Raw genomic sequence first — 22506 nt, 5'->3', positions numbered from 1 at the left:
ACAAGCCCTTCAGGACACAGAAGCTATGCTTACACAACTTGGAAGCTATTATCAAGACTGTCTTGGCTCTAAACAAACAAACAAACAAAACCCCAGATGTTTATTAGTGAACAAGGTCAATTTCAAAGATGGCAGACCACAGCCAGGTCCAGAGGCAAGCCACAGCTAACCTTACTGTCAGAGAATGAGCAGGGAAGTAAGAATGGAGATGCCCCTCTGTTCCAAAGTCAGAAATGGGAAAGAACAGCAAGAGCAGCTATGAGGGTCAGCATTCTACACTAGTGGTTCTCAACCAGGGGTACGTGTACCCCTGGAGATACCCAGAGGTCTTTCAGGAGGTATATCAACTCATCTAGATATTTGCCTAATTTTACAACAGACTACATAAAAAACACTAGTGAAGTCAGTCCAAACTACAATTTCATATGGACAATGACTCATATGTATACTGCTCTATACGTTATACACTGAAATGTAAGTACAATATTTATACAGTATTCCAAATGATCTATTTTATAATTATATGGTAAAAGTGAGAAAGTAAGCAATTTTTCAGTAATGGTGTGCTGTGATACTTTTGTATTTTTATGTCTGATTTTGTAAGCAAGTCATTTTTAAGTGAGGTAAAATTTGGTGGTACACAAGACAAATCAGACTCCTGAAAGGGGTACAGTACTCAGGAAAGGTTGAGAACCTCTGTTCTACATAATCTATACTATTCCAAAGGCAAAATATTGTTACACAGAAGTATGTCTGTGAGCCTCTGGGAGAAGTCCATCCCTACCATGTCCCTCTTGAATTCAGGTAACCAAAATTAAATGCAACAAACAAGGTGTAGATGTACGACCAATTTGCAGACTTCGATTTTCAGATTTTGTTTATTCTTTTCTGTTTTAATACAGCCAAGTATCTAAATTAACTCTTTTGAGCAGTGTGATACAGAGATCAGATATTTTAATTAAGCTAAAGAAGACTCCTTTTAGATCTCTCATATCTAGTGATGAACCCATAAATATATATGAAATGTTTAAATTGTTTTTCCTACTGTACATTACCTTTCACTTTTCTACATTAAATTTCATCTGATAATTTTGCTGACAATTTAATTTAATTAGATTCTTCCTGTCTTCTTCACAAACCTTAGTAGTTTTAATTCAGTAAATAAATTGAGGGCAGGTTTCAACAACTCGCTACGCACCTCCTTCTCTAGATAATAAAGTGTTAAAAATAAATTTTCAAAAGGAGTCTAGTTCTGATCCCATGGTCATCCTTACCATTAACTTCAATATATCATTCTGAATAGTATCAAATAACATTATTCTTACATGCAAGAATTTGGGTTTGCGGCATGCAAGAATAATGCTAAAAAGTTAATACAAAACTGATAACCTTTAGAGTTGTAACACATCAAGTATAATAAATTTCATTAAAATCTAATCTTGAGGACCTAGAAACAGCATCTTCAGACACATAGCATATCAGTTGAAATTTAACCTCACTCAAGTAGATTTACCAAAAGTGATGGAAACAATTATTATTCTTCCTTTAACTATTTCTGTAAAATGTAACAGAGTATGAAGTTAAAATTAATGGGGCATCATATTTTTCTTCCAAAGATTCAAAACACCATTAAAATAATAGCAAGAGAAATATCTCAGTCACAAGCAGGATAACTCATTAAATGTTTCCTGAAAAATCCCCCACTGCAAAACTGTTCCTGAATCAAAGGGGTGTTTTTCACTGTAAAGCTAAAAAAATTAAGTAAAATCTTAATTCAGAAAGGCTTGTACTATTGCCTGGAACACCTCAGGAGTAGTGAAATTCTCACAAAAGGAAGCTCTTTGTCCATCATCATCTGAAATGGCAGCAGTAGTTAGAAGCTCCTCTCTGTCTTTACAGGATCCCATGTGTATTAGTTGGAATTTTTCCATTCAGGATAAAACTACCAGTATAAAATCCAACCAGCACCTCCCACTTCCAGTGCAAACCCTACATCTAAGAAAATTACAAACAGAATTTTGTAATATAAAGGCTAAGAATGACAAAGTAAATAAATAATAATAATTAATAACCCCCATATCAAATGCTCTGAGACTTAGCACAGCTGCTATCCTCACAATTACTGTTAATGACAAATGAAGTCAAAAACAGGAATTACCAACTTTAGGCAGCATGAAAATGGCTGCAGAGTTTAGACCAGTGGTTCCCAAACTTGTTCCGCCACTTGTGCAGGGAAAGCCCCTGGCAGGCCAGGGCGGTTTGTGTACCTGCCGCGTCCGCAGGTTCAGCCGATCGCGGCTCCCAGTGGCCGCGGTTTGCTGCTCCAGGCCAATGGGAGCTGCTGGAAGTGGTGGCCAGTACGTCCCTCAGCCCATGCCACTTCCAGCAGCTCCCATTGGCCTGGGCCAGCGAACCACGGCCACTGGGAGCCGCGATCGGCCGAACCTGCGGACGCAGCAGGTAAACAAACCGGCCCGGCCCGCTAGGGGATTTCCCTGCACACGCGGTGGAATAAGTTTGGGAACCACTGGTTTAGACCTTTCTGCTTTAACAACAAAAATTATTCAAATCCTATCAGCAATGACAGGAGCACTTTTTTTCAATTATGATCTATCAATGTATTCAACCACTACACTATCCTTGCAATTGCTATATAATGAGAGCAAAAATGAGGCAGTGAGAGATTCCAAATTCAGATGGGGTAAAAGATCTCATTTCTTCATTATCTAGTGAAGGCTGTCTTGGAGTCTGATATAATTAGTCATTGCAATCTTCCTCCACACTGACACCTAAGAGTGGAACATTTCACCATAACTTTCATACCTAGTTTGGTTTTATTAAATTCATTTTCAGACATTATTCAGAATTCCTCAATACTGGGGTCTGTGTGTGAGTATATAGCACAGATGCAGTTTCACTCTCTGGTTGGCCCTCAAAACACATCTGATGGGGTCTCCTAACAAATATTTTTAAAAATCTAATTCAGACCCTGTATTCAAGTACAGGTTTTGACAGCACCACTTTTACACCGAACACTGTCTCTTATTTTCCATGCTGAAGCCACAACAGGTATTCACAACATCCATATCTAGCAAAACTCAGTGTATATGTCAGCTAGTGAGAAAGAATCATGCTCAGCTATTACTACCTTAACTAAGACAATGCATGCTAACCATGAGAAAGAGAGACAAGGTGGATGAGGTAATATCTTTTATCCCTATCTCACCCACCTTGTGTCTCTAATATCCTGGGACCAACACAGTTACAACAACATTATAAACAACCATGAGATACATGTTCTTAAAGATCCTACTGTATGTCTTGAAACCATTTGCACTGCATGAAACTCCAACAATCTCTCAATTTTGTTAAGAATATGTATCAACATGTTTCTTAGAGACATGTTCAAGCCTATATATGTGAACTAGGATGGATTTAGATTTTCAACCTTAACCATCATTGCTTGTCCCAGAGTTCTTAGCAGTAACAGAATTGTCCAGTTCTTCTCCAGAAGGTCAATTATCACAACACACTGGAAGAAATCACTGAAGGACCCCTTTTGGGGGAGGAAGAGAACTAACCAGTATTTCTTAGGTCCCAGTCCTGCAAACACATATGCATGCATGTAACTTTACTCACATGAGTAGTCCAAATCAATGGGAATACTGATGAACATAAATTTAAGCATATATGAGTGTTTGCAGGATTGGGGGCACTAGATTGTAGCTGGAGTTTGTCTGACATAGTGTATCAGTCTATTTTTAACTAAAACCTATCCGCATTAAAAATCAAATCACACACCCACCCCTATTGGGCGAGCTGCTATTCTACTCAGGGCAAATCAGACTTTAATATTCCACCTAATCTAGAGTAAACAGTAAGTATTTTTAATAGCAAATTTCAGGATAAAATAATTATTTAAGTAGCTGTGGTCCCCTCATGATATTTGACACATTGGCCCTGATCCTGTACCTGGCTCCATGAGGATGGAGTCCCGCTGACTTTAGTGAGGCTGTGCATGGGTCAGAGGTCTATCTGTGCAGTCAGTTGCAGAATCAGAATAAAAAATGAACACTGCTACTAAAACTGAAATATTAGTGAGATGATAGTAGGTATATGCAAAAATCACATATAAATGGCCTATAAGTGCCTCTTTTTAGACAATAATCACCCTGAAATATGTCCTTTACATAACAGGTTTACAGTTTTTGGATGGAGGTGATTTGTTCACCATGAATTATACAGCAAATTGGACAAATTCCATGTTATTAAAGGAAAACAGTCTAAGTGAAATCTACTCAACTTCATAAAATGAGTTAAGGTAGTTTCATGTACTATACACCTGTCCTCAGTCCTCCTACAATTTTGTGGATTTACCATTTACACTTTCCTATTTTTTAAAGTGTTCCTCTCCCCTGTTGCTGTGTGAATGACTTTCACAAACAACCTGAGTATACAGATGGAAACAGTAAAACTGATTACACACGAAATCCTGTCAAATCCACAAATCTAGCAAACTGGATAACAAGACAAAAAATGTTCTCTAATATCTTTCAGTTAAGAGTAATCCACTGTTATTTGTAATAATGGTTAGTAAAAACAGTTTCAGTGTGATTCTTAATATGACACTGTTCCTTAAAGAATAATATAAAATAATTTGTCATCCTTTAGGCCAGTGGTTCTCAAACTTATTTGATCGGGCCCCCCTTCTTTGTGTCAGTAGTTGTTTATGCCCTGCCTGCCCACCCCAAAGTCCATATACCACCATCCAGCTCTGAAGGCAGTGCCATGCCAGCAGCAGCAAAGAAGTAAGAGTGGCAATGTGAAAAGTGATATTTGTCAATAACACTTTTGACACTTAGCGCCCCACTGCCACCCTTATTTCTGCACTGCTGCTGCACCCTAGGGCTGACAGCCAGAGCTCCGCTGCCTCCAGGTGAGGGATTGCGGGGGTGGAGAGGAGCGAGGAGAGGAGAGCCTGAGCCTGGGCTGCCTCCCGATGAGTGAATGGGTGGGACGGGGTAAGAGAGGTGAGGGATGGGTGGGGGGAAGAGAGTTCAAGCCCAGGTGGCAGAGCTTCAGCTGTCCCCTTTATCTCTGCCTCCCGGGTGTGCACAGCCCTTCTGCATAAGTCCTAACCACAGGTGCTGACAGCCAGAGCTCTTAAAAAGAATACAACTCACGCCTCCCTTGACACATTCCTACACCTCCCATAGAAGGCCCGCCCAATAGTTTGAGCACTGCTCCTTTAGGCTAAATATTCCTTGCCTTACTTACTCCTGTTGAAGTAATTTTGCCCGTAGAAAAAGAGAATAGAAAAGAATACCACCTCTGGGTTTGTAATTGGAAGAGAGATGAAATAGTTTGGCTGATCTTGCTTTTTCTTCTTTGTTTGATCGTCTTCTTCAGTCTTCCTTCTAGTAGTTCTTTTTCTCCTCTTTTTAAAATATATTTCAAATGTACTAGTAACTAGGGGAAGAGAGGGAGAAGGCAAAACATTTATTTTGTATATACAAATTAATAAAAAAATATACACAGTAAGAAATACTACACCAACGTGAGTTGGTCTTGAGCCAGCAACATAAAGGTAAAAGGCACTACATCCCATTCTTACTAAGTTTTCAAAAATAATATACCTATATAGGGATTAGAGAAGTTTTAAGTAGAAGAGTCTTATTTTAGACAATGGCATGGTAAGTTTCTAACATGCTTAAGTGTTTGCAGAATTGAGTCTAATAACAGTGACTGTATGGCCCTGACTCTGCAAGCTAGTTCACATGGTTTTGTTTGGGTGGCGAGGTCTACCTGCATGGGCCAACTAGCAGATAATAACCTAAATGTTTGATCTACATATGTTTAAACCAGTTTTTTTTAATATACTTACTGCCAAATTCATCTCCAGTATCTGTACTGGCAAATGGTATTTCTGCCATCAAATAATCCATAGAGTCAGGAGGAGTTTGTGACCCTTTTCTTATTTTTGTTCTTTTCTTTTTCTTTTTTTTTGGAATGATATTTTTTTGCTGCACATTTTCCAGCCCATCTGGAATATATTTAAAATAACACATTTAGTCTTAGATTTCTAATTTGAGACAATATATACAATATATTATTACTCTATTAGTAAAACCAATTGCTCTCTCCCATTTGTTGCCATTTTTTTCCTGCTCCAACATATTAGTAGATGTGCTTAATTAAAGTTGGACCTCAATCCTGACCTTATGCTACATTGGAGTAAAGGAGTGTATTGGTCCATTTAGCCACATATGCTGTTTCCATATCATCTTGTCCAGTCCTAAGGAAAGGCAGGCGGATGCAGAAGGGGTCACTATAGGCTTATGTAGACTGGGAAAATAAGTGATGCTCAAAAATATGTTATTTAACATCTATGTCAAAATTAACTTTACTTAGTACCTAGTGTAGACAAAATTAATGATGTTTAGAAACATGTGAATTGGTCATGGTTAACAGGTTAAGTATCTCTCCTTTGATCCTGGTCCCTCTTTGCAAGGCTGCAGTTACGTCCGTGGAGCCATCATTAGGTGGAATTCTGAGGTGACAATGTCCTCCTCTGATGGAGTGTCCAACTCACACAAGGCCTGAAGGGGTAAATTAGGCCAATTAAACTATAGGCTGCACCTGGAGGAAAGCCAGGGCATGCTAAGACCGAATTGCTGAACAAGTCCAGGCTGGGGGAGGAGCTGGGCCATCCCAACAGAAAGGGGCTGTCAGGAAATAGTCTGTAGTTACTCACAGGAGAGGGGAGGCGTGTTTGGGGGTTACAGAGCCAAGTTGCTCCATGGGAGGAGTGTGGGGGAAGCCAGAACGTAGAGTTGAGAAGTAGAAAGGAGTCCAGAGAAAGAGTACCATAGTGAGGAAGGAAGCAGGCCACTGTTGCTACAGATGCTGGACTGGAACCTGGAGTAGAGGGTGGGCCTGTGTTTCCCTACCAGCCACAGGAGGAGTGGCACAGTCTGGGCAGAGAAGGGAAGACTGCCATGTTTGTATGGAGGGACTCTGATACCTTGGAGGGCTGAGTCATGAAGACTCCAGCTATAAAAAAAAGTGTGGGTTTAGTGCTCATATACCTCTGCTGTATGCTGCCCTGCTCATCTATAGGGCAGCAACAAGGAAGGTTGCCCTACTGGCATAGCTCAGCTCTGGGGTGATTTCTAGAGATAAGAGGGCTAAGTCAGTCTCCAGGGCCCATGCTGAGTCTGCCAGTTAGTGCAAAGCATGGTATTGATGACATTATGATGCAGGAGCTGGAATTGACACTCACTAAACCCAACTCATATAGAGGCCACCAAACATCCATTGTTAGACAATAACAATCTTTAATACCTGCTGAGTTGGTTGGATTCATACTTGTGACCTACAGAGACAAAAAGACTCTGAAGATCATTAACAATGTCATGAGGCATCTAATCCCCTGATAAGGGTTAATGTTACATCTTCAGCCAGGAGCGCCACCAGCTTTTCTGCCGCCCTTGGCGGGAAGGTCCCGCCCCAAAATGCCTCCCCCCACAGAGGCGGCGGAAGGTCCCACCACCGAAATATCGCCGTGGTCGCCGCCCCCCAAATTGTAGCGCCCTAGGTGACCACCTACGTCGCCTAATGAGTTGCGCCGGCCCTGTCTTCAGCAAGAGTTGTTTATCTTCTAGAAAGGTAAGATTTTTTAAAATCAAATTCTTACTTTTTTTGAACTTACATAGGCATGGTGTTGCCAGCTCTTTTGATTTTATCAAGAATCTTATAAGTGTTTTTCTTAAAGCTCCAGCTTCTGGAGTCAAGTGATTACACGAGGATCTCAGCTTTCATTTTTAAACAAGCAAGTTTCTAGTCTTCATTGTTATAGAGGTTGCTGAGAAAAACCTGCACCAAATTTCCAGGGTTATCCTAAAGGCTCAAACCAAAAGGCAAATAAAAGGAATTCTCAAAATATATTACTTTTTTTTAAATGTCCTGATTTTTAGCCAATCTCAAGATTTGAGGGGTTAGACTCGTTATTTTCTAATACAAATGGTTAGCAATATTGCAGGCAGGATCTTCCACTCTCTGCACCCACACCCAACATCTCCCACATATTGCTCTGTTTTCTTCAAAAAATGCCATAATATGTGCCCCTACCCTGTTCTTAAAGGGAAAACACCCATTAACGAAAGTACAAAGACTAAAAATACAATAAAACAAATATCCAACTTCACCTCAATGTGACTTGCAATATGAAATATTAATTTATTCTAGGATCTGCACACTAAGGGCACGTCTATACTTACCTCTGGGTCCGGCGGTAAGCAATCGATCTTCTGGGATCGATCCCGGAAGTGTTCGCCGTCGACGCCGGTACTCCTGCTCCGCGAGAGGAGTACGCGGAGTCGACGGGGGAGCCTGCCTGCCGCGTCTGGACCCGCGGTAAGTTCGAACTAAGGTTCTTCGACTTCAGCTACGTTATTCACGTAGCTGAAGTTGCGTATCTTAGTTCGAAGTGGGGGGTTAGTGTGGACCAGGCCTAACTTGCTTATATTTTTTCCTACATGGGTCATAAACCAGAACTGAACTCATAGCCCTCAGACAGACACCATAGACGTCTACCACTTTCACTATAGGAATAACTACATGAGATGTGCTGTTATCCTCAGTGGGGAGCATCCCAGAGAGAGAGAAAACACGTTTTTAATAACCAGGTTACATAACTGTGAACTAGCAATTGTAGGTTGGGCATGAGGATTCTATTCCTGGCTCTCTGAGTAGCGTACGGTCTATTGGTTAAAGACAGCATAGTGACTCCCCTGTTTGAGTAACCTGCAGTGACTAAACCTGGGATCACTGATTCTAAAAAAATGAGCTTCTATCATTTGGGCTAAAGATCAATGTACATAAGCAGGGAGGCAGTAACAGGCTCATAAACTTCTCTGGTCTAGTTGCTAAAGAGGGATAAAGATCCACACTGCATTAGCATGGGCAGACAAACACTTAATTTGGCTCATTACATCTGAAAGGCAGCATAGCGAGATGTGTGAAACTTGGGACTGTTGAATTAGCTTTGCCTACAGTGCCTTATCCAACCTCTTTTATCTGTAAAATGGGTAAATGATTGCCTCGCCTAAGGTAGAGGTCAGAGGCCTGGGTTAATAAAAATTGGGAAGTGCACAGAAGTATTAAGAATAATCAGTAGAAGTGCTAGAATTAGAACCCATGGTGTCTTGTATTGCACCTTCCTCTATTAAATATTCTGTGGGGAAAGAGTCTCTTTCTAAAATGTCTGACATTTTACTATTTGTGCAGAAACATGTGACAGACTTTGAAAATGCATAAGTGTCACTTGAAATACATGAGCTATGGCAAGTCTCTTTGAAGTTAACAGGTCATTGAAATATAATTAATAAGCAACAGGACAATTTAAAATTTCCTAAAAATTGTCAATCACTACAGTGTTTGCATCTACTAAGAGTTTTGAAAGCTGTAGATAGGGAGCCAGCATAAATCACAATTCACTTGTCTCCACTCAATATACTTTGTTTTTCATTTGAGAGCTAAGTTCAGTTTCTAAACTTTGTGAAATACAGGTGGCAGGATATCAAGCCAACATGATAATGAAAGGGTCAGCCTAACCAATGATTCGTACAAAATGTTTTTTCTAAACTTACTAATTATGCAACATAAATTTATCCACAAGTCATCTTTTCCTATGTTTGCTTCAGACTCTCTCATTTTATTCTGATATTATGCATATCCAATTATATCTTCTACAAAATGTAAAGCTGAAACCTCCTTTTGCATCTCTCAACAACAACTGTGCACAAAAGCAAGCATCCAGCAGTATTCTCCTGGGAAAACTCCACATTACAATGGTGTTAGTGTACTGGAAAATAAACTTATGTCAGAATTGCAGTTTATCACAGGACACCTCATTACCACAGACAAGCACATTTTCAAAGCTCCACTGGTAACTAATGCAGATATTCCAAATCTAACCCCAGAGGAAAACTTGGCAGTAAACATCCACATTATGTTCTTGTGGCATGCAAAGCAACCACTGATTTGACAAATGCAGTGTAACAAACCTGATCTGGGTTATTAGGACCCTGTAGACTGTTTCTTGGATACCTCATCCCTAATGCTCGGGAAGATAAGACACCTGATTAAGTACTAATTGGCTTCAGCATAAAGGGGGGGAGGGGAAAATCACAAGGTAAATTGTGATCTGAGTACTGAGGCTGCCCAGGAGCTGTTCCAGTTACTGAACTGGATATTAAGGGCATAGCTACACTTGCAAATGTAGAGCGCTTAAACCAGCCTTCGTAGAGCGCAGTAGAGAAAGCACTGCAGTCTGTCCACGCTGACAGCTGCAAACACACTTGTGTGTCCACATTTGCGGCATTGGGAGCGGTGCATTGTGGGAAGCTATCCCACAGAGCATCTCTTCCCATTCTGGTGCTGTGGCTTGTGGTAAGGGGGCGTGGGGACGGGGCATTCTGGGTCCTGTCCCAATGCCCCGTGATGCATCGCTTCGCATCCCAGCAATCCCTCTGCTTCCATCTTTCAAGATGGCACCATCTTTCAACGTTTTTTTGTACTGTGCGCTCTCTTCCCTTTCGGTCTGTGGGAATGGAGCCCGAACTGCTGAGGAATATGCTGATGAGTCTCACCATCACATCATGTTTGGCAGTCGAGTTATTCCTGAAAATCCAAAGTGACAGCGAGGACTTCGACGATGATATTGACTCGAGTAACGCATATGACACGAGATTGCTTGTGACATTCACGGACATGCTCACCACCGTGGAACGGCGCTTTTGGGCTCGGGAAACAAGCACTGAGTGGTGGGATCACATCGTCATGCAAGTCTGGGATGATGAGCAGTGGCTGCAGAACTTTCGCATGAGAAAAACCACTTTAATGAGACTGTGTGAAGAGCTCGCCCCCACCCTGGGGACACGAGATTGAGAGCTGCCCTCAGGGCCGGCTCTAGCTTTTTTGCTGCCCCAAGCAGCAAAAAAAAGCGCCGCTCCCCAGCCCCCCCGCCGAGCCGTCCCCTCCAGCCAAGTGCCGCGCCGCCCCCCCACCGAGCGCCGCCGGAAACCCCCCCAGAGCGCCGCCCCCCCGCCGAGCGCCGCAGCCCACCCCCTCCTGCGCCGAGCGCCGCCGGAACCCCCCCCCGAGTGCCGAGCCCCGCGACGCCCCCCCCCCAAGCGCCGCGCAGCCGGAGCCCGCCCCCGCCCCCTGCCAAGCGCCGCCGGAACCCCCCTCCAGCGCCGCGCCCGCGCCGCACCCCCCCTGAGCGCCGCGCGCTGGACCCCCCCCGAGCGCCGAGCCCCGCGCTGCCCCCCCCCCCGCCGAGCGCCGCGCCGCCGGAGCCCACCCCCGCCCCCCGCCAAAACCCCCTTCCAGGACCACGCCCACGCTGCCCCCTCACCGAGCCCTGTGCAACCGGAGCCCGCCCCCCCACCGAGCGCCGCCGGAAACCCCCCCCAGAGCGCCGCCCCCCCGCCGAGCGCCGCAGCCCACCCCCTCCTGCGCCGAGCGCCGCCGGAACCCCCCCCGAGTGCCGAGCCCCGCAACGCCCCCCCCCCAAGCGCCGCGCAGCCGGAGCCCGCCCCCTGCCAAGCGCTGCCGGAACCCCCCTCCAGCGCCGCGCCCGCGCCGCACCCCCCCCGAGCGCCGCGCGCCGGACCCCCCCCCGAGCGCCGAGCCCCGCGCTGCCCCCCCCCGCCGAGCGCCGCGCCGCCGGAGCCCACCCCCGCCCCCCGCCGAAACCCCCTTCCAGGACCACGCCCACGCTGCCCCCTCACCGAGCCCTGTGCAACCGGAGCCCGCCCCCCCAGCGCCGCGCCGCCGGAGCGCCCCCCCCCGCGGAATGCCACGCCGCGCTCCCCCCGCCGCCCCTTACCAGGCGCCGCCCAAGCATGTGCTTGGGTGCCTGGTGCCTGGAGCCGGCCCTGGCTGCCCTGATGGTGGAGAAGCGGGTGGCTATTGCAATCTGGAAGCTAGCAACTCCAGACAGCTACCGATCGGTCGCTAACCAGTTTGAAGTGGGAAAGTCAACTGTTGGAACCATGTTGATGCAAGTTTTCAGGGCCATTAATTGCATCCTTGTCAAAAGAACCAGGACTCTGGGTAACGTGCATGACATTGTGGCTGGCTTTGCACAAATGGGTTTCTCTAACTGTGGAGAAGCGATAAATGGGACGCATATTCCAATTCTGACACCAGACCACCTAGCCTCCGAGTACGTTAATCGGAATGGGTATTTCTCTATGGTTCTCCAAGTGCTTGCGGATTACTGTGGGCGTTTCATTGACATTAATGCAGGCTGGCCCGGAAAGGTGCATGACACACGCATCTTTCGGAACACTGGCCCGTTCAGGAAGCTGCAAGCCAGGACTTTTTCCCCAGATCAGAAGATCACCGTAGAGGAAGTCAAAAGGCCCATTGTGATCCTTGGAGACCCCGCTTACACTTTAATGCCGTGGTTCATGAAACCCTACACAGGGAGCCTTGACAGCAGCAAGGAACGGTTCAACAACAGGCAGAGCCAGTGCAGAATGACTGTGGAGTGTGCTTTTGGCCGTTTAAAGGGCCGCTGGCGTGCTCTGTATGGGAAGCTGGACCTGGCCGATAACAGCATCCCCGCGATTATATCCGTGTGCTGTACCCTCCATAACATTTGTGAAGGGAAGGGTGAAAGATTCACTCAGGCATGGAACTCGGAGGTTCAACACCTGGAGGCTGAATTTGAACAGCCAGACAGCAGGGCTATTAGAGGGGCCCAGCACGGGGCTGCAAGGATTAGGGATGCCTTGAGGGAACAATTTGAGACTGAAAGTCACCAGTAATGTCTGGTGCCCTGCACAGGAGTGAAGTGCAGTGGTTCCAATGTGAGCAGTAATCTGTATTTGCTACATATGATACACTGACTTGCAGTGCCTGTTGCTTTTCTGGGCTAAGGTATCTTTTACTTTATGCAATAATAAAGAATGTTTTCAAAGCAAAAAAATGCATTAATTGAAAAGAAACACAACTGTTTGGGAAACAGAAAGGGCAAGGGGCTGGGGTGGGGAACGGTACAATCACAGATTTGCGTATGTCCTGTTATCATACTCAGCCTTCCTGTTTGGAGTGCTGTGCAATGAGTGATGCACTTCAGGATGGCTATACTGCATGGTGATGGGGGTTGAGTGCAGTGGCTAAGGGTCATAGTTTTCAGGGCTGGGTGGTGAAGCTACAGGTGTTGGAGGCAGCTAGTGGCGATAAGAACCTGGATGTTGGGGAAAGTGGGTTGGAGGTGACATGGGGGCACAAGGGAAAGAGTTTTTGGACAGGGGCTGCAGGAGGGGCGGGGACGGTAGTGCTCCACCTGCATGGCTACGAGCGCCTGGATCGAGTCCTCTTGGCACTCCATGATGCTTATCAGCCGCTCCATGCTTTGGTGCCAGCGATCCGCATTCTGCTGGTGGACCCTCCTTTCTCTCTCCCACCACTCCTGATTTTCATTAAGGGAGTGCTGCATGACTTCATGAAGCATGTCCTCTTTGCTTCTACATGGCCTCTTCCTGATTCTTTGCAGTCTCTCGGCCAGTGAAAACACGGACGGCTGAGATCTCAAGGTTGCATCTGTAAAGGCAAAATGCAACACTTAACAGAGGCAGCATTGTTCACACCAGACAGAGCAATGATTCCCCTGTACTTAAGGAGGGCAAGCACAGTCTACACAATAGCATGCATCCGAAGAAGTGGGCTGTAGTCCACGAAAGCTTATGCTCTAATAAATTTGTTAGTCTCTAAGGTGCCACAAGTACTCCTGTTCTTTTTACAATAGCATAATTTGCCCGTCCAAAGCGAGCGCTCATAACCCCCGGGAGCCCCAAAATGGTGAGTAAGCACTGGGTAAAGGGGGACTGATTCTTTCATGGCTGTACAGACCTCTGGGCTTCTGTGCCTTGGGGAGAGCCAACAGCTGCAGGGGACCCCTATACTGAACACTTTCCCCACATTTTCCACAGGAGTTCACCCTGGAAGTTATCTCGCTGCTGAGGGTGACCTGGGAAGCAAGGGAGGGTCTTCTACTACAACGTGGCTTCCGCCCTGGCCCATATGCAGTTTGCCTGTGTGCAGCAATGGTCCTCCGACCTCTCACGGCACAGTGGCGCGGACATGTTAGCCTGACTGGGACAAGGACCACAGTGGCTCTCCCACAAAACCTGCGCAAGCTCATTGCCCAAGTTCTGGATGAGACCTTTGAAGAGATCACTGAGGCCGATTACCGCGATGTGAGAGAGCACATCAACACCTATTCTGCATCTAGGCATGACTGCAGCCCTAACCCTCCTCGCCCCAAGAGCCCGCACCGAATAACTTCCTTCCCAAAATAAAAACTGCTTACCAGGAACCTCCTCTGGTGTTTGTCCTTCCCCAACCACTGGCTGCCGCGACTGGCTAACTTCCTCCTGGCTTGAGAACAGCTCCTGGCTGCGTGCATCTAGGGATACCGGGGTGTCTTCCTCCTCCTCAGCACCCTCACTCCCGCTTTGCTCCTCCTCCTGCCTTGTTGGACTGGGCTCTGAAGTGTCCATGGTGATACTCGGAGTGGAGATGGGGTAGCCCCCAAGTATCACGTCCAGCTCTTTGTAAAAACGGCAGGTCGTGGGGGCAGCAGGGGAGCAGCTGTTTGCCTCGCAGGCTTTGTGGTAGGCATTCCGCAGCTCCTTCACTTTAACCCTGCACTGCAGAGTGTCCCAGTCATGGCCCCTTTCTTCATGTCCCTTGATATCTGCCCCAAAGTATCATAATTCCTATGGCTGGAGCACAGCTGGGACTGGACAGCTTCCTCCCCCCAAACACCGATGAGGTTCAGCACCTCGCCATTGCTCTATACCGGGGATCGCTTGGCGTGTGGAGGCATGGTCACCTGGAAAGATTCGCTGAGAGCACTCCATGCCTGGCTGAGCAAACAGGAAGGGGATTTTCAAAATTCCCAGAGAATTTAAAGGGTGGGTCTTACGGTTGGTCACCTGACGGCAGGGCAGTAGAGGTCAAACTGATGACCAGAGTGGCTAGAACAGGCATTGTGGGACACTTCTGGAGGCCGATCAGAGCACATTAACAGACCAGGGCGTCCATACTGGCGCTGTGGTGCTCCAGCGGGGGCGCATCAAACGTTATTCCACTTGCCGAGGCGGAGTACCAGAAGCACTCTAGCCGCAGAGTCAGAGTACTCTACATGCCTTGCCAGTGTGGATGCGTCACGAGTTAGAGCGAACTGGGCTGCTTTAATGCACTCTAACTCACAAGTGTAGCCATGCCCTAAATGACTAAAAAGAAAAAGGCCTGAAGAAGAGTCCTGGGTAAGCATAAAAGCTTGTCCCTCTCACCAACAGACAGTTGTCCAATAAAAGATTACCTCACCCACCTCCTCTCTCTCAAAAGAAATAAGGTATTTAGGTGGGTTGCCTGCTCACTTAATGGACACTAAGAAGCAGAGATACAAAAGTTTTTCTGTGAGCATTGTTTGAACAGTATTATATTCATTATTATTTAACTTAGACTGTGGTAGGGTTCAGAGGCCAATCAAGCTGGGGTCCAATTGCACTACGTGTAAACCTATTCAAAAGGATAATCCCTGCCTCAAGGAGATTACAATCTAAATCAGGGGTCGGCAACCTTTCAGAAGTGGTGTGCCGAGTCTTCATTTATTCACTCTGATTTAAAGTTTTGCGTGCCAATAATACATGTTAATGTTTTTAGAAGGTCTCTTTCTGTAAGTCTATAATATATAACTAAACTATTGTTGTATGTAAAGTAAATAAGGTTTTTAAAATGTTTAAGAAGCTTCATTTAAAATTAAATTAAAATGCAGAGCCCCCCGGACCGGTGGCCAGGACCTGGGCAGTGTGACTGCCACTGAAAACCAGCTCACATGCCACCTTTGGCATGCGTGCCATAGGTTGCCTACCCCTGATCTAAATGAACCAATGAAGGAAACAAACGAGGTCAAAGTGTGGGAGAGGGAGATGAGCTAACAAAAATAACAGGATATGGGCAATTCTTAGACAACTGAGACCAATAATTTGAAATAGTGTAAGCTAAAGGAATTCCTTTAAAGACCATCTGTGAGGCTGGTGTATTTTTATTGGCTCTAGGAACTGGGTGGGTGTATGGATGTCACTTTTTTTCCTCCTTATCCTTCACAAACTAAGAACATGTTTGGACTAGACTCCATTGTGATAGATGTTTTAGTCTTACTTTATATTAAAGCATGTTGCATAAGGTTCCTGCACCAGATTTCTCATTTACAGATGTATAATCAAAAATTGTAACTAACTAGAAAAAGTGATGTGTGTTCTTGGTGGCTTTTTATAATGCTTTTATTTTTATTGCCTTGTTTTCCTCAGCTTTTCATTTGTAACCCCTATATGTGAGATGCTAGATGATCAGAGAATCGTACTCATGTATAAATAACAACAATGACGTTATGGATGAAAGCCACTGTCAAGGTATACAGGCTTTAAGTTTAGTCTGACTCTAAGAATGCTTCCACTCACTCAAATCCTTTAAAATGTGAATCCTATATAAAAGTCCACATTTCCAGTTAGGCATTCAGAAGATAACTTGATTTGGGTTTCTTAGATCCCAAGCCTACAATCAATGCCTATGACAAGCCCCACTGATTTGTGGGGCTCCATGTAAACACAGGGATCTGTCCACATTGAGTCAGTTGGAGGACTGTGGCCAGTATGCATGTTGGCATTTGTACAGTATGTTACTTCCTCCCTTTTCTCAGTCTGCTAAGAAAGCAGTGTATTGAAAGACAAATGCCACTCTGAAAAATTCTGCCTGCTTACAATAACAGATGGGCAGAGCAGAGGAACAACTAGTCTTGACAATGTCCCTCTTTCAGTCACTGAGTGATGGATGTGCAATTGGCCTAAATTGGCAAGCACCAAGAGTGTGCCTAAATCCTATAGGACGAGTTCCAAGTAAACAACTCCCTCCTTTTTCATTCACTGAAATGAGTTGGTCATTACTCAGAGAAAATATATTCTAAGCACTAAATCTAATGAAAGAGGAAAAGCTGTCTACTTTGTTTTAAAAAATCTTAAATTTAACAATAGTTTAAACTGACATCTTGTTAGTCTGATATTTATGTACTAGAGAATGCAGTATGAATGAATGCCTTGACTATCAAAGGCTGTTAGAAGTTCAGGGTTTTTTAAAAATTCACTTTAGTTACCTTAGAACTTTATAATTTTAATATGAAACTGAAATACTCCCTCATTTTTATTCACTCAAATGGATGCTGTATTTCTTGACTCTCTTTCAGTTACCAGAGTGAAACTTCTACTGGGGAATTATCAGTAAAATGGTAGTCCACTGACGGACCATTCATAGTTAAGGAGATGGTGAAACTGATGGCTATTACTTTGAGAACTTTATGTGTGTGTGTGTATATATAACTATTTGTGTGTGATAGCATTCCTTGTAGGTGCAGGAACTAGAGGTTCGGGGGGGGTGTTGCAGCTGGGTCCTGGTCCCATGCCCGGGGGTCCCGGCTGCTGGCCCCATGCCTCTGCTTCTGGCCCCGCACACAGCCTGGCCCAGCACCTCCACTTCTGGCCCCCCACGTAGCCACCAGTCCCGTGCCTGAAGGGCCTGGCCACTGGCCCCGCGCCTCCGCTTCTGGCCCCCCATGCAGCGGCTGGCCCCGCACCTCCACTTCTGGCCCTGCATGCAACTGCCAGCCCCTTGCCAGAGGGTCCCAGCTGCCGGCCCCGCACTCAACCCCAGCTATGGCCACAGCCTTGGCGCCTTACTCCTGTCCGAGTCTCCCGCCACCCCCGAGACACAGCCCTGCTCCCAGCCCCGCTCGGGGGGGGGCAGACAGGGGGTAAGCAGGGCCACCCAGGGAGGGGGGGCAAGTGGGACAATTTTCCCCGGGCCCCACAGGGGCCCCGCGGCAGTCTGAGTCTTCGGCATTTCGGCGGCGGGGGGCCCTTCAGTCGCTCCGGGTCTTCGGCGGCATTTCGGCAGCGGGTCCTTCAGTGCTGCCGAAGACGTGGACTGCGCCGCAGCTTCCCCGCTTTGCCCCTGGCCCCCTGAATCCTCTGGGCGGCCCAGGGTAAGAGGGCTGGCTTTCAGCACCCCCACTATTAAAAATGTTCCAGCACCACTGGCATTCCTTTAAGTAGGCTGCAATTCTCTCATTCTCATTTTACCTCTCAACTAAAGTCTGATTATGATAGGCCAAAGTTAAGGACGCAAATGGAACTACCTTCTTAAGCACAAATCATCTTTTTCATAACCTATTCATAACCAGCATATCTCATCCAAATTTTCTTGTATAAAAATGAGAGCATCTTTCAGTAGGGGAAAGAAGCATATCTGAATTTAAAATGGCCAAGAGTTAAGAGTTCTGATTCCTCCGATCATCTAAAATGCACTTTGTGGTTAACAAAAGGAAAATAAGGAGAACGGGATAGCTCTTATCTATTTAAATATATCTGACTGCATTCCTCTTGCCCTCCCTTTCAAGGCGAGACCTGCCCCAAAATACCCCATAGTCCAGTGGGTTGGGCACGGTCCTGGGAGGAGGGGAGAGAACAAAACTCAAGTGGCTGCTCAACTTCAGGCAGAAGCGGGAATTGAATTGTGATCTCTCACATCCTGGGTGAGTGCTCTCCACACTTGGATAAAGATCATGGGGTTGGAGGGAGGGGTTGCACCACTTCCTCGGGTGGTGTTTCATGCTGGGTTTGATCTGGTTGGTGTTCCCAAAAGCTGCCTACCAGATTGAGCACAAAGGCAAGATACGCAGGGGAACACCTAGTTTGAGGATTCTGCCAGGTTTTAGGCATGAGCTAGGTGCCCAGGTGTCAGGACCGAGGCACTTGTGTGCATGCTCACTGGCAGATTTTTAGCTGCCTTTTGAGACTTATCAGTGGGAGGATCTAAATGCTTTTGTAGATCTAGCCCATGGTATTTAACTTGTCCCTTTCAAGGGAAAAGGAGGATGGCAGGTGTATGTTAAAACTATACATAAGAGTTTTGTGATTAATTTGAGCAAGAGTGTTGTCAAGCTTAAGATGAACAACAGTATTGCCAGTGTTAGGCCTAAAACTTCCGGAAGCTTTATAGAATGAGCTTTGCAAAATTATCTTTAAAAAGCAAGGTTGCAAAATTAAGCTACAACTTGTGGTCAAAAAACGCCTACGAACGGACAACATTTTACGTTGACTCCTATATGGTATAATAGGTCATGCCCCCGGGTATGGCTTATTGAAACCACCTTTGGAACTTGTGGTTAAAAGACGCTGCAGCCAAAGAACTGATTCCTATGTGGGTTTGATGCGCTAGGCCTTTAGGCATAGGTCATCAAGATAACCTTACCCACAATCAAGCCAATAGCCCATTTAGAGGTAAGTTACCTAGAAAACTAAGGGAAACCACAGTCGAGACAGCATAACTTATAAAATTAAAACAATAACTGGCTACAAGAAAATAAGTAAGCATAAATTATACAGCCAAAGCGGTAACACTAAATTTGGCCTAATCTGATTGGTTGACCTGCTTCAAAGCATGGCGGGCAGATGAGATTAAATGTGTAGAACCTCAGGAGGGTGTGTGTGTGTGTGTCTTGGTCTAAGAAGTTATTCTCCTTGATCGGTCTGACCCGCACCCCCTAACCGAGGAAACCTGAACTGCACCGACTATCTGCACCTGGCCAATGCAAAGAGCGGTCGACTAGAAGGCAACATATTCTTGGTAGGGTAAAGTTTTAAAGTAAAACAGTCTGGTTGCATGCAGAATAAGATAATGGAGTAAAGAAGTCTGGGTTGCTCGAGCTGTTTTGATCTCAAGTTCTGCTGACACTATAGTATTAAGAATGGTAGTGTTGGGATAATTTGATCTCAAGTTATATTAACGCTGCAGTATTAAAAATAGTAGTAAAAGTTTACTTGTACTTGTTTGCAATGTAATTTGTCATTTATATTAATTCTTATTCAATGCTGATCTTTAATTTTTCTTTTCCTATTCTGTCTGTGTTGCATTTATAGCCGTAAGTCATTAAAAGCCTTTCTTGAGGAATAATCAGTAGTTTTCATTTCTTTATACGGCCACCACTTAACCTCATTCATTACATCTATGTTGGGTGGTGGGAAGTAGCAATCACCCAGAGCCCCATTTGGGGCCTGATGGGTGTCCCCTTCTTCCTATATCTCCGCAAGTTTAAGCATTTACAATTAGATATGATTGTCTCTAACTATGGTTACTGTCCACACACTATTAACATTACTGTTAAACTGCAAAAGCTAGGAGTATTTTGCCTTGGCCATAAAATAGGCATAAGGTCTGCATTATTGTCCTGCAACTAGCTGGTAACACTACTTTTGCAGTGTATACAGGACCCTGGCTATGACTCTATAATTGGTACAGATGATCTTCCTTCCTCTCAGTTGCCTGCGGGTAGGAATATACCAAAGTTTATTGCCCCATGTTGATGCTGCCACTCTGTGCAAAGTCCTCTGCACACCCTGTTCTTTGCTAAGATACTGTAGGAGAGGATTTTCCTAGACTGGTCTGACACCCCAGTTGGTAGGTGTTGACGGACCTAAATTATCACACACAACTGGATATTAAAAGCTGCTATGGGGACAAAACCTGTCTCTTGTATTCAGTTAAATGAGTCATACACGAACTACAAACACACGGCTGTACTTATACCCTCTATGCAACCTTAGTCTCTTCCTACCCTCAAAGAGAGGATGGCTTTACAAGATGGTGTTGTGTTTATGGCTCTGAACTGAGACTCAGGTGAGGTGGGCTCACTTATGGCTCTGCAATCGCCTGCTGGAATGACCTCACCTCACTTAGATCTCTTGTCAGTTCCCCATCGCAAACAGAAGGCTAAAAGTTTCTTTGGCTCTTGCCTATTTACAGTGTGAGCTCCTCGGAGTGGAGACTATTACTACAGTGCCGACCACGGGGCGGTGTCTGTATGTGCTGCCAACAGTACAGCTCGGGCAGAAGGACTTGACGCCTTGACTCCTCCCTTCTCTCGGTGCAAAGGGAAAAGGGGGTTTCAGGCTGCGCACACGGTACAGGCCGATGTTAGGTGGGGAGAGCAGGGCGGCACCAGGGGCCAGCGCGGAGGGCGGGACACACACACGCCCGCGTAGCACCAGCGGGCACAGGCGATGCTGAGAGGCGCGGCTGCTGGCTGGCTGGACTCGGCGGGCCGGGCTCGCAGCGGCGGGGTCTAGCCCTGCACTCGGCAGAGTTGGCTGCAAAGCAGGGGCCGGAGCTGGGGCAAGACCGGGCCGGGGGGGCAGAGCCTGGCTGCGCGCGGGACCCACCCCCCGGGGGCTCTGAGGCCCGGGCCGCCCGTCCGCCTTCTCACCATGTTCCAGGGACTCGCCGGCTCTGGGGGGAGGGTCCCCGGCGGCTGCCCCCGACCCCTGCGCCTCCTCCGGGGAGGGTGGGGGCGCTGCGCCGCCCCCGCACTGCGCCATGGAGCGGCCCGAGCCCAACACCCAAGCGGCCGCCGCTGCCCGCCGCTCCCCCCAGCCAGGCGGCGGTGCCCTATGTCCCGGGGCGGGGAGCTCGGCAGCCGCCGCCAATAGCCGGGCGTGATGGAATCGGAGAGTTGATAGCAGCCTCCGCATGACCGGGGTGCGGGATGGAGCAGGGGCCAAACTTAGTCACCGCGCCCCCGGGGGGAGGGGGGGGCGATCGAAGGGCGACTCCAGGCCGAGAGCGCTTGGGAGAGAAGAGGGAATGCGGCTCCCGGGGACTACAACTCCCAGCGTGCAGTGCTTCGGAGCGCCGTCCGCGCGCGTTGCACGCTGGGATCAGTGCTCTCTGGTTCGGAGAAGTACGTGTCTGGCTCTGGCTCTGGCTCTGGCTCTGGCTCGCGCGCTGGGGCGGGGCTGAGCCCGTGCAGGGAAGTGGGGCGGAGTCTTGCCTCTGGCTGCGGCTGGTGGTGGCAGCTGGGGCTGCTTAGCCCCAGGCCTTAAGGTGCGGGGTCCCGCCACGTGGGCAGAGTTTGGGCATCGCCAGCGCAATGTGACCTAGGCTGCTGGCTCTGCCGTGGGGCTTTCAGGGGGAGGCTGTTACCCGAGCACACGGAGGCCAGTGCCCGTGAGACCCATGCGTTCCAAGTGGCGGGGGTCTGGAGTCCTGTCCCGGAACGGGGTGAGCTCTGGCAGAGATCCCACTGCAGTGGCTGGCTCCTGTCCCGCAGGGCTGGTTCAGATTCCTGCTCCGGGCGCATAGGGTGGCAGTTCCCCTCACAGAGGTTTGGCCTGGCCACCCCTCCATCCGTAAATAAAGTGTTAGGTTGCAGCCTTCCAGTAAGCGTGTTTATTTTTTATTTAGTTTCTCTCTGTGTTTGCTGTGTACTTAACAAACTCGTGGCCTTGCGCATTATGAAAATTTCTGTTTATACAATGGCAATTTGGAGCTTCAGCTAAACAATTTTTTTCTAGAGCATAAATACTACCTAGAGTG

General features: G+C 46.8%; 1 protein-coding gene across 11 annotated transcripts in view; it reads right to left on the bottom strand.

The window, feature by feature from the left end:
* Positions 1-21798, bottom strand: part of LOC101951994 (A-kinase anchor protein 7) — a 166760-nt gene extending 144962 nt beyond the window's left edge. For 6 of the 11 annotated variants that reach the window (XR_010599653.1, XM_065588640.1, XM_065588643.1 and 3 more), the window contains exons 1-3: positions 21398-21790; positions 5885-6043; positions 5330-5469 (exon numbers count right to left, since the gene is read on the bottom strand). Coding sequence is in view for 8 of the 11 variants with exons in the window: in XM_065588640.1 (XP_065444712.1) it covers positions 5330-5469; positions 5885-6043; positions 21398-21662 (564 nt within the window). In the remaining 3 variants the exon portion in view is untranslated. Of the gene's footprint in view, positions 1-5329; positions 5470-5884; positions 6044-21397 lie in introns of all 11 variants that reach the window. The other 5 variants (XR_010599651.1, XM_005280274.5, XR_010599652.1 and 2 more) reach the window with 3 other exon arrangements.
* Between the last annotated feature and the right edge of the window lie 708 nt (positions 21799-22506).

The sequence above is a fragment of the Chrysemys picta genome, chromosome 3 (genome assembly GCF_011386835.1).
Source record: "Chrysemys picta bellii isolate R12L10 chromosome 3, ASM1138683v2, whole genome shotgun sequence".
Lineage (NCBI taxonomy): Eukaryota > Metazoa > Chordata > Testudines > Emydidae > Chrysemys > Chrysemys picta.
This window is presented reverse-complemented; position numbering and strand designations above follow the sequence as displayed.